Source organism: Volvox carteri (assembly GCF_000143455.1).
Source record: "Volvox carteri f. nagariensis unplaced genomic scaffold VOLCAscaffold_19, whole genome shotgun sequence".
Classification (NCBI taxonomy): domain Eukaryota; kingdom Viridiplantae; phylum Chlorophyta; class Chlorophyceae; order Chlamydomonadales; family Volvocaceae; genus Volvox; species Volvox carteri.
In genome coordinates this window covers 865,730-877,537 of record NW_003307562.1, presented here as the reverse complement: position 1 = coordinate 877,537, position 11,808 = coordinate 865,730, and the positions used below count along the sequence as shown (strand labels likewise).

The window sequence follows — 11,808 nt, the reverse complement described above, 5'->3', positions numbered from 1 at the left end:
TCACAAATCATCGTTCATTACAACTCGGACGTGGCCATGTAAAGTCCTGGTAGACTGCTGGGTGCCGTACACTTGTACGGCACGTGCACTTTGGTTGGCGGCGTAGCTCATTGTTGGCAAAATGCCGCGCAGCAGTGCGCCTGTGGCGGCTGGGGTGGCGGGTGCGGCGGGTACGGACGGTGTAACGATGCCAGCGGTGACGCCGATTGCGGCGGCGGCGGCGCCACCGCCGCCGCCGCCGCCGCTGGCGTCAATCTTTATCCGTTTTGGGGCTGGCAACGGAGGCACGCTGCCCCCGCCACTGCCACCACCCGCTCCCGGATTCGGTGCCGGGGCCGCCGGCAGCATGCGGCGAGTGGTGGGTGCCTAGGTGGGGGGACGACGGTGGGTTCCCGCCGACAACGACACGCGGCGTGTGTGGGTGGGTGGGGAAGGAGGTTTGCCATTAAAATAAAGTTGAGATGGGCCGGAAACGCGATCCAGCCCGCGATCAAGGCGGGGTGAAAAGGTGGCGGCAGAAATAAAGCGGACGGTCAGAGATCACTAGACGCAACGTGAAATAAGGAAAAAAGATGCTCCGCTTTTCCCAACTCGGTTTATTCCGACCGCGAGTATGCCGCTACCCTCGCACCTCCGTTTCACCCCGCGGTTCACAAGCCCACCAACTCACCCAAATTCGCCACCACCTCAAGTCCACTAGGGAGACTATTCATTATGTTTAATCTAACCTCCCGCACCACCTACCCCTAATCATCATCCGTCCATCGCAAGCCACTTACACGAATACACAGCTCCACCTCGGCAGCATCCATCTCCCGCTGCCGCAATCTGCTGGTCCGCACCCGCAGGCCATGCCTCTCCAGCCACTCGCCAAGAGTTTGGCAACCTCCGCGGCTGCCGCTGGCCGGAAGCGCCTCCGCCGCAGAACCGCAACGAAACCTCAGCAGCCGGATGCTCTTCTTCCACTTCTTGCTGCTTCCCATGCCTGGGCGGGTGGATGGGCGTGCGTTCTTGCGGCTTTTTTTTAATGCCTTGTAGGCTGATTAGCACAATAGGTTGCGCTCATGCATTGCGTTGCTCATGCATTGTCTTTTTCTTGTTGCGGAATCAGCCCAAGCCTCTGGAAGTAGGTAGTTTCGCTAAGCGCTAAGGTTTCTTTTCCAGAGGTTGCCTAAAGAGGAAACTCCAACGGCGCCCTATGGCTCAATTTCGCGAGGCGGGAAAATGGCAACAGGCAGCAGACCGGGCCCACTTGGTTAGAAACCCAGCGGTCCCCAGCGCGGCCCCTTAAGTCCCCAGAGGCCTCGGCCATGGGTGCCTGAGCCCGTACTCACGCCCGTACCCGTTACCCACACACGTGCCACCCATGCCAGTGCCCCAGCCCGCCACCCATACCAGTGCCCCAGCCCGCCACCCATGCCAGTGCCCCAGCCCGCCACCCATGCCAGTGCCCCAGCCCGCCACCCATGCCAGTGCCCCAGCCAACGCCTACCCGCGCACTTGGCCCCGGCTCTGCATCGCGCCGCCACCCCACCTGCATGCTCCTCAAAGCCGATGGGTGTCCAGCAAATCCTCTTGCCGCTTCCGGGCTGTGTACGACAGTCGTCGCAGTCACATGCCACCAGCATGTACCTCAACATAAACAAACCCGTGTGGTCCTTACACACCACCGGGAGCGCGCCGTCGAGCTCACGAGCCACCACCGCGGCCACCTCCCTGGCTGCTTCATCCGGTAGTTCTGCCAAAGATGCATGGTGATAATGCGTTGGTGTCCTGACGTCACCGCCAACGGGAGCAGCGGCGAGGGCGGCTGTGGCGGTGGTGGCGGCGTGCTGCGCCGGCTGCTGGTGAGCGGGGGGCCAAGAGGCGGCAACGACCCGTAAAGGGTCGTTGTCAACGTTGTGTGCATGTGTGTGCATGTGTGTGTTACATGGTTGGGGGTGCGTGACCCCATACCTGTAAGACTACCCATACGAGCCGAACGCCCAAGGGCAATACTACAACGTTGTGTGCATGTGCACAACCAATAAAATACCCGCCCGCCCGCCAGCCCCCGCGACACGCAAGACGGTAACAATCTATATCCTTCATTGCGCCATCAGAACGTACAAAAGTAGGAAATGGGAGAGAAAGACAGAGAAAGACAGATGGACAGACAGACGGACACACGCGAGGATGAGGTGTTTCGATACCCAGGTACGAGCAATACTGTTGTATGGTTGTCAAGTGTGGGGGCCGTTTATGCTAGCTGAGGTCTTGGACAGGCTCAGGAAGCGGAGTGATGCGAATAACCTTGCAGAGGGGCCCTTCGAGGCGTGCCTAAAGGACAGGGCAGTGCAGCTTCAGATATCTTTCATGCGGCAAATTGTAGGAGCTGCCAGACCAACACACCGCCTCTTGTTCGCAGAGCTATCGCAGCTACCCCTACACTACCACGTTCTCAAGCAGGTTGTGAGGTTTTGGAACCATGTCCGTTTACAGCGTGGGTCTGTGGCATACCAAGTTTTGCGACAGGAGGTCGCAGAATCCCTCTCCAACCCCGAAGGACCCGGATGGGGGACACTACTCCTCCGTTTTCTATGTTTTTGGGGGCACGATGTATGGAAAGAGGCCCCGCAAGGGCTACACGAGGTAGACGAACGAGTGGAGTGGCTGATGAACAAGCCAATGCCAGAAGGTGTGATTTCGGAGTTCAAGGACCGATTAGTGAGTGGTTGGAAGCATACACGTTTAGATGTCCAGCCTGACGTGTATCCGTCAGACGGCAAACAACCAGGAATTCACATGGCGAAGTATAAGCATTGGATGGGGCTGGCGGCCGAGCAAGCGGGCAGGAAGGAGGTGCTCCCGCACATCACAATGTTTATCCCACGTTCGGCGAATTGCAAGCTTATGCAGTTTAGGCTTTGCTGTTGGGCACTGGCGGCTAACAGAGCGCGTAAGGGACGGCGTTATATACCTAGGGAGGAGCGAGTATGCCCCTGCTGCGGCACTGATAGCCACATCGAGGATGAGAAACACATTTTGCTGGACTGTCCGGTTTACGACGGAATCAGATCTGATATGGGCTTTCCACGCTTCGAACATATGAAGGACGCTATGAAGTGGGAACCTGAACGCCTGGCAAGAATGCTGGAACGTATATGGTCTCACCGCAACTCTATCGTTCCCTTTGGTCGTTAGTATACTTCATTACTTGTTTCGTTGGAAGTGCGAGGTAGGATGGTGCTTATAGGCGATTTGGCAGCCCTTGAGCCCTCGGCTCGTACTAGGGTGGTTTGCAGGTACGGGGAACGCACCCACGACCATGTAACAACAACAACAACAACACGCGAGTTCCCGTACGGTGACGGGACGGTGGCTCATTACCTGCTGCTGCCGATGCTGCTGCGTGTTCATGTGTACGGCTTGGGAAAAACGCGGGTGCTCCAAAGAAGGGCGCCAGTTAGTGCTGCAGCGGCTGCGTGCGCAAACAGACATCGAAGGCACCCTAAGTCACTCAGGGTTGTAATAATGATGCCGGCGTGTCGCTTCTGGGTTACCGCAGATGGGTTAGAAGCACGCCGCCTCGCTTCACAATCTAATGGAGTTATTCGTCATCAAAGTCAATGAAGGCTTCTGACCTGAGGCCTTTCACGAATTAATGAAATGCCGGGGAAAGCGTTTGCCGCACAATGCTGTGCTCGGTCTTGCTATTCCTCAGAAAGCTGCCATCCGCTATTCATTTATCATAGCGGCGACCCAACGCATAGGCGTGAGAGCGATAGCATCACTGCAAAGCCCTTTACGTCTTACTTACGCCAAGCCTTTTCTGCAGGTGAGCGAGCAACGCGCCGTGGCCGATCCGCCCGACTAGATCGCGGCATTTCTCACCTCTCGCGCGATTTTGTTGGATATTTCCTTGTTTTTCTCAGATACTGAAGCTAGAAATGCTACTTGTCACCGATTCCGTCGAACCTGCTGCGCTTGGAAAGCTCTTTGCCGACCTCGATTTTCAAATCTACCGCTTGACGAGCTGAGCCAAATGGAAAACTTTCGCCAGCTTCGGAAGTGTTCTGGCCTGGTGTGGGGTGTTGTGGATGCGAGGCAGCAAAGATGGTACCTTTCAGTTCACTGCTCGGGCGTCAAGAGCGTCAAGAGTTTATCACATCAACAAACAATCCTTACCATAAATTTTCTAGTGGAGGAGAATCAGGGTGCGTAGCGGGATGGACAGATCCCTGCTAGTTGCGGCTCCGCTCCGAACGCCAAGGTGCGTTGGTTATCTGCGGCATAGTGAGAAGCAGTAGAAAGATTCATCTATGTACAAGTATACATAATATGTTCTCTTAAATGCACCTTGCACGGTGTTCCAGCTGATCTGATTTGGTACGGATTTGTCGATTTGTCGACACAATCGAAACAATGAACGTAATGTCGCATGCTCCATAGCCTGTTTATTGAATATGCTGCTATTATATTAGAGATTCAGGCTACTATTCTATTGGCAGAGATTGAGAATTATCCCCCCCCAAAGTCCCAACTTAGATTTCTCTGACGAAGACCTGAGGGCTGAGCACGCTGGGTAGTAGCCACGCTTGACGCCTTTTAATGCCCAAACGGCAAGAAAGATGTCGCGTCCGGTATGACACCGTAGGAAAACTTGAAGCGTCAAGTCTTGATATCATGCGCCAAGCGTAGGTAGCGGTTGGACATTGAATCGGCCAATATGCTACATGTAGATCTGCAGCGAGCTCAGCACACGCTGCGCCAGGCGTATGTAGGTTTGAAGTTAAACATCTGCCTGTAACGAAATCTGACCCCGCAAATACGAAGCAGAATATTTAGGGTGAAACCACTACCCTTTGCCTGATGCGTGAAATGCTCCGCCCTCAAGCAGAGCGCACAAGACATATACATCGGCGTCTATCAGCGTCCTCGTCCATTTGGTTGCGGGCAATCCTTCGGGTTAGCTTTTTATCTTCATCCGTCTCGCACGTGTTCTTTGTTTGCGCACGGATAACGCGGCCCATGCTTAAGAAAATCCAATTGTGATGCTGTTAATGTTGATTCTGCGCCCGCCAGAACACGCCGCCAGGCTCATCAAGTTTATAAAGCCGATAAATAAAATGATTACATTAAGATGCTGCACCGGGGGCCATGGCGGATTTTAGCTATCCCCGCAACTGACCTCTGCGACCCCCTCTTTTCCCTCATTCACCTTCTTCACGACCCTCCGTCTTCGCCGTCGTCCATTCACATCCCAACCTCCATCCGTTTACGGGCTGTCCTTACAGGGCCCGGAGCATAGCGGACCAGGAGTGGAAGGTGCACCGAACAAATCGAAGCAACTCCGTTAAGGAGAAGTTGGAAATGAGTTGAGCAGGGAGGGGATGACGGTTGGGAGAATGAGAGCAGGAAGAGCTGGGCCGTTCACAAAACTGCTGTAGGGGGCCATACGGACCATAACTTCAAGCTCCAAAGGAAACCGATACGGCCCTGTCGGGAGCTAACAGTAGCACTACTTCTTGGCATGTTACAACACCTTGCGGAGGGCATGTTCGAAGCCTGTTTGAAGGATAGCGCAGTCCAGCTGCAGATTTTATTCATAAGGCAGGTAGTGGGGACGGCACGGCCATCCCACAGGCTGTTGTATGCGGAGCTGGCTGAACTCCCCTTACAGTATTACATGGTGAAACAGATCCTCCGTTTCTGGAACCGCCTTCAAAAGCAAGTGGGGTCCATTGCTCATGCAGTTTTACGGCAGGAGATAACCGATGCCCTGACCAACCCGGAATGGGAGGGTTGGGGAACCTCAATGTTATGACTGTTTTCTATCTTGGAGTGCAATATTTGGAGCGGAATACCGCAAGAAGTCATGGGGGTAAAGGAGCGTGTTGACTGGTTGTTGAGTAGGCCTCTACCCGAAGAAGCGATGATAACGACACTAAGAGAGCGTTTGATGAGCGGCTGGGACCATACGCGTCTGACTGTCTTGCCAGAGGAGTACCCATCAGATGGGAAGCAACCGGGAGTGCAAATGGCGAAGTATAAGCACTGGATGGGGCTGCCCTTTTCGGGAGCCGCAGCCGTCATGTGGCCAACACCTGCTAAGGTTTTCATTCCTCGTTTAGCACATCGTAAGCTAATGCAGTTTCGTTTATGTTGCTGGGCTCTGGAGGCAAACAGAGCACGAAGAGGCAAGTACCATGTCCCCAGGGGGCAGCGGTTTTGCCGCTGTTGTGGTACTAATAGCCGAATCGAGGATGAAAAACACGTGTTATTGGAATGCCCAGCCTATAATGATATTCATGCTGAACAGGGATTCGATCATCAACAGAGCATGTTGGAGGCCATGCAATGGGAACCCGCACGTCTGGCGAGGATGTTGGAACGTATGTGGACTCACCGAAACTCAATTACCCCCTTTGGACGCTAGTCTGGGCTGATGTGCGGTGTTTCCTTTCCTCCGTGGCTTTTAGGCGTTGTAGTATTGCCCTTGGGCCTTCGGTTCGTATGGGTAGTTTTACAGGTCACGCACCCCCCAACCATGTAACACACACACATACCACCTTTGGAGGATAACTCAACTCCAGATGTTTCACACACACACACACACGCGCACACACACATACACGTGCACATACACGTACCTAGCGCAGAACAATCACCATCTGGTGTACCGACCGCTGATGTACAGCAAGCTAACGCAGCAACCCTAGGGAAACAGGTCGAATCCTTTTATCCTTTTATCCTTTGTCACACCGCAAATCTCCAGCAGCCCTAAGCTATGACAACTTCAGAACCAGAAGCTCTCCCAAAGCAGTTGTAACCGATTGTAACCGAAATTCGAAGCCACTCCTAGCTACCCGACATCAGTCTAATTGGATGCTAAACAGCCAACCCATTACCCCTCACCCCCCACCGCCATCGTAATGAAGACGTGTTGTAAATCCGTCGTAGCTACCGGAAACAGTTGCCACGTGACTTGCAACTTACGTCCTGTATATCGTGCGTGACAACGCATCATTTTCGCTGCGTATGCCCGGGACATCCGCATCAACGAGATAAACTAGTAGGAAATCATACAAGTATGCGTCGCACAACATACCTTCCCACCTTGTCGCTTGACCATCACCAGGTTCACAATCTATCACACTTCGTCATGGCGTTTTGCCACGACTCGTCGCACGGCCCGTTTAAATACTCTCCGACAATCCAAATTAGTGCAGTGGTGTTCCGTTGCCGCGTCACACAACTGTAGCCTCGGCAGAATACGTATGAACGGGAGAAAACAGCCACACCGGGGTCTCCTTTGCCAAGTAAAAAAAGCCACCATGATCGCTGTCCCCGTAGCGACGGCACACAATGCGGTTGGACAACGTGGCACACACAGCAGCGGCGACAAGCAGCGAAATCCATCACAGCACCGCCGTCGCGTGCTTAAAGTGATCAACCGACAGCATGTCAAAGCCCTTCCGGCTGTATCTGACCGGGCGGACCTTGGTAGCGATCGCTGCCGTCGCCGCGTCGCCATCTTTGGCTCAATGACCCTCACCCTCCTCATCCCCCGTGCCTTCCCCCGTGCCCTCCTCATCCTCCTCCTCCTCGTCCTCGTCCCCCTCCTCGTCCTCGTCCGAGTACGAGTCTGAGTCACCTCCAAACGGAATCCACATAAGTGTTGTTTGCTGCGGCGGCGGCGCCGCTGGAAAGCTCTCCGGCGGCTGCTCGTGCTCCTGCAGCGGCGGTGGGACCCCCGGAGGAGAGAGCTCTGGCAGCGGCGAAAGCGGCAGCAACGGCAGCCGCTCCAGCTCATCGTTCCAATCCAAGTAATCCCGTGCCGGTGACCCATCCGGCAGCTCTTGCGCTTCGTAGTGCCCCATCAGCAGCTGCAGCGGCGCCCGCTGCAGGGGAGGCAGTGGAGGCAGTGAAGGCAATGGAGGCAGTGGAGGCAGAGGCAGGCCGTCGAGGCCATCGGCCCAATCCACGTCGTCGTCGCCGTCTGCCAGTTCCGGCGGTGCCGCCGCAGGGTGCTCCTATCGCGGGATGGGAAGTGAGCGGGCATGGGTAATGACTAAGATGCCCGGCAAGGGGAAGTGAGGGCATGGGTAGTAACGAAGTGGGGCTGCTGGGCATCAGGCCAGCCATAAAGATATATGGGTGTCAAAGCCCCTCCATCCATTGGGAAACCCCAGCGGGGGTAGACTAAGTTTGTTGTCAACCCTGCCACCCCAAAGGGTGACCAAAGGATCCTTCGGGAAGGACCCCTCACGTTGAAGGAGGAGGATTTTAGTAGTGTATTGGCTTCCGACCCGCCAGTCACCCACAGGCGAAAGTCTGCGGGCGCCTCCCGCCATGCGGGCCACTCCATAGTGCTAGCATTTGTCCACATGCATGCCCAGAAATAGCCCAGAAGCCACCCACTCTGTAAAACAATCGATATATGTTTCAATAAGAAGTCCTCCCATGAGCGGATCAATGGGCGCGTGGTAGCATCACTCTTCCCGAAAGAGTGTTTTGAGTTGCAATCGTTGTGTAGGCACAAAACACACCCACCCGCCGCGATGTTCACGATGAAACTGCCCCCCTCGTTGAGGCCGCAGGAGACGTGCAGGGAAAGTAGGAAGAGTGGGAGGATGAGGGGGAGAGACCTGGACAGACAGGCAGACAGACAGACAGGCAAACGAATCCCATCCGAGCCCATAAACTGTGCCTTACCTGTTCCGCAACCTTCGACTGATTATCCTGCGACTGCTGCGGCGTCGGCGGTGGCGGTGGCGGCTGCAGCTGCTGCTGCTGCTGACGCTCCCCGCCGTCCAGAAATACGGCTTGGGCGAAAGGGGGCTGCTCCAGTCCCTCGTGAGGCGGTTGCTGTTGCAGCTGCTGCATGGGTGTGCGAACAGACAGCAGCGACAGCTTGAATGCAGGGTTGTTAAGTTAGTTGACGCAGGGACGCTGTAATAACGGTAAATTGCTGGCCTGTGCTTCTCTCCCGAGGCCCTGGCTGGACTGCTGTATGAACAGTGCGCGCCTTGGTTCAGTTATTTAGTGGGCAGTATTACGTGCCCAGTGATCCGCTCCCCTTTCCTTGTGCACGATGTGTGTGTGTGTGTGTGTGTGTGTGTGTGTGTGTGTGTGTGTTATACATGGTCGTGGGTGTGTTCCCCGTACCTGCAACCCACCAAAATACGAGCCGAGGGCTCAAGGCCTGCCAGATCACCTACAAGCACCATCCTACCTCGCACTTCAGACAAAGCAAGTGACAGGAAAGGATACTAACGACCAAAGGGAACGACATAGAGTTGCGGTGGGACCATATACGTTCCAGCACGATCTGTGCACGATCCACCATCAAGGCATTCGCAGTAGAAGTAATGCTTATGATAGACCGGACGTGGCTTTGCGATATCGCAATTATGACCGTGACCGCAACTCATGCCTAAAAAACTAACTGAAGCAGATTATTTCTCACCTACATCAGACCTAAAGCAGACACATGATGCCTTGACTTGATAATTTGCAACAGCGCTGTCGGAAGCGTCAGTTGGCTCTAGTTGGCTGCACTTCGTCCTGCTAGCTGCGTGCGTGCTGCTCAGAATGCTGCTATCCTATAATGCTCTAGGAGCAGCACCTGTCGACACGATGCAAGGCTGAAATGCGATAGCACCAGTGCATTCAATGCGCTGTTTTTGGCGCCTGGCCTTTTCAGCTGGAGCACGATCGATCAGTAGTCAAGGTCGAGCAAGTCAAGACGTCTTATCCTCGCGCGCGATTCCTCACCGCACTGCCTGCCTCGTTGGGCAACATCTCATTTGCACCCAGAACGCCCAAGTGAACTGAAGTGAAGGCCTAGGCTTGCAGTCGACTTCCACAAAAACGTTGCCGTTGGGAGGCCCTCTGCCAGCGACGAATCAGATTCGACGATCGACCAGATGACGCCAAATTCAGGAACTTCGTTAGCTCCTGAACTAGCCTGACCTGGTATGGAGCGTTCTGGACGCGAGGCAGCAAACACGGCACCTTGAGGCATTTTGCTCGAGGGTAGCGCAGGTCGCGCGTTGAATGCAGAAATCACAAATTCATAAAGCGGTTAGATTATAATAGAAGAAAAACAATCAGGCGTGATGAATGGATGCCCTATGACTATGCTATGTTACCGAACTGGTCGTGTAAGAGAGTTCGCTTACCTGGCCATGAAGGATAATCAAACAGATATCAAGTTAAATTTAGCTTAAGAAAACGCTGTCTTATGAGCACTTTGCGCGGTGTTACTGCTGATCCGATCGGTACGGACGGATTTGTCGCTGCGTCTCGGCCAGACCGAACCGCCTAAGACGAGATGTTACAGGCCCCAGAACCAGAATTAACTTCCCAGATAACAATTATAATAATGAATACTGTAATATTAAAACATTGTAGCGGCTGGCAAGCTGGAAAATTCTCCCTGTCAGGCCGTCTTGGCGTAGCGCACGCAGAAGGAAGTCGTTGGCGCCTTCTTCCCGCCCCGTCGGCCAACTGGGAGGATGCAAATTCATCCATTTGAATGAGTGGAAAAGAAAACAGCTTTATTGTCACGTAGCTAAGCTTGAGCAGCGTCTGGACGACGAATTGGCCAACAAGCTATCCAGCACGCGTCAGGCGCAACTTGCTCGCTCCTGCTTAGCTGAGCCAGATGCTATCATTTTTTTATGATGATACAAATAGTACAGACAATCGGATTCTTGCATAGCTCTCCCAGGGAAAAATATCATTTTGACAGGCGAAACCACAGCATGTACCTTCAAAGCGACTTGAAAGAAAGCATGACTTACAGGCAAGCTTCTAGAGCCTTCGAGAGCCCTCGGCTATCCACAAGGTGGGGTTCCTAATGGTGTTTGGCTAATAGGGACGGTCGGGCTCATTAATTGCGCGTTCGGGGACCCTTACCGTGGTCCCCAGCGTTCGCGGGATGCCTAGGATTCAACCTTGAGAGGTGCTGTTGGGCAGGGGAGCGGCTCTGGGATGCCTGTGTAGGGGCCATAGTAGGCGAGTTTTCGCAGGCCACTGTACCTCGCTCTTCGAGCTTCTGTGCTGATGTGCTGGTCCTGCTGTGCTGATCCTGCTGTGCTGATCCTGCTGCTGTGCTGATGCTGCTGGGCTGCAATGCTGCTGGGCTGCAATGCTGCCGCTGGGCTGCTATGCTGCTGCTGGGCTGCTGCTGGGCTGCTGCTGCTGTGCTGCTGTGCTGGTGTGCTGGTGTGCTGCTGTGTGGCTGTGTGGCTGTGTGGCTGTGTGGCTGTGCGGCTGTGCGGCTGTGCGGCTGTGTGGCTGTGCTGCTGTGCTGCTGTGCTGCTGTGTGGCTGTGCTGCTGTGCTGCTGTGCTGCTGTGCTGCTGTGCTGCTGTGCTGCTGTGCTGCTGTGCTGCTGTGCTGCTGTGCTGCGGTGCGGCTGTGCGGCTGTGCGGCTGTGCTGCTGCTGTGTTACTGTGCGACTGTGTGGCTGTGCTGCTGCTGTGCTGCTGCTGTGCTGCTGCTGTGCTGCTGCTGCACTGCTGCTGTGTGCTGCTGTGCTGCTGCTGTGCTGCTGCTGTGCTGCTGTGCCGCTGTGCTGCTGCTGTGCTGCTGCTGTGCTGCTGCTGTGCTCCTGCTGTGCTGCTGTGCTGCTGTGCGGCTGTGTGGCTGTGCTGCTGTGTTGCTGTGCTGCTGCTGTGCTGCTGCTGTGCTGCGGTGCTGCGGTGCGGCTGTGCGGCTGTGCGGCTGTGCTGCTGCTGTGCTGCTGCTGTGCTGCTGCTGCGCTGCTGCTGTGCTGCGGTGCTGCGGTGCGGCTGTGCGGCTGTGCGGCTGTGCTGCT

General features: G+C 55.0%; 1 protein-coding gene across 1 annotated transcript; it reads right to left on the bottom strand.

Annotated features, from left to right (window-relative positions):
- Positions 1-746: 746 nt before the first annotated feature.
- VOLCADRAFT_91022 (uncharacterized protein) lies at positions 747-9,277 on the bottom strand (the record flags this gene model as incomplete). The annotated part of the gene is made up of 8 exons (XM_002950487.1): positions 747-985; positions 1,535-1,841; positions 3,370-3,460; positions 3,958-4,060; positions 6,898-7,014; positions 7,538-7,883; positions 8,698-8,862; positions 9,218-9,277. 8 exons carry the CDS (start codon positions 9,275-9,277, stop codon positions 747-749), a joined length of 1,428 nt encoding a protein of 475 aa, XP_002950533.1.
- Positions 9,278-11,808: the final 2,531 nt, after the last annotated feature.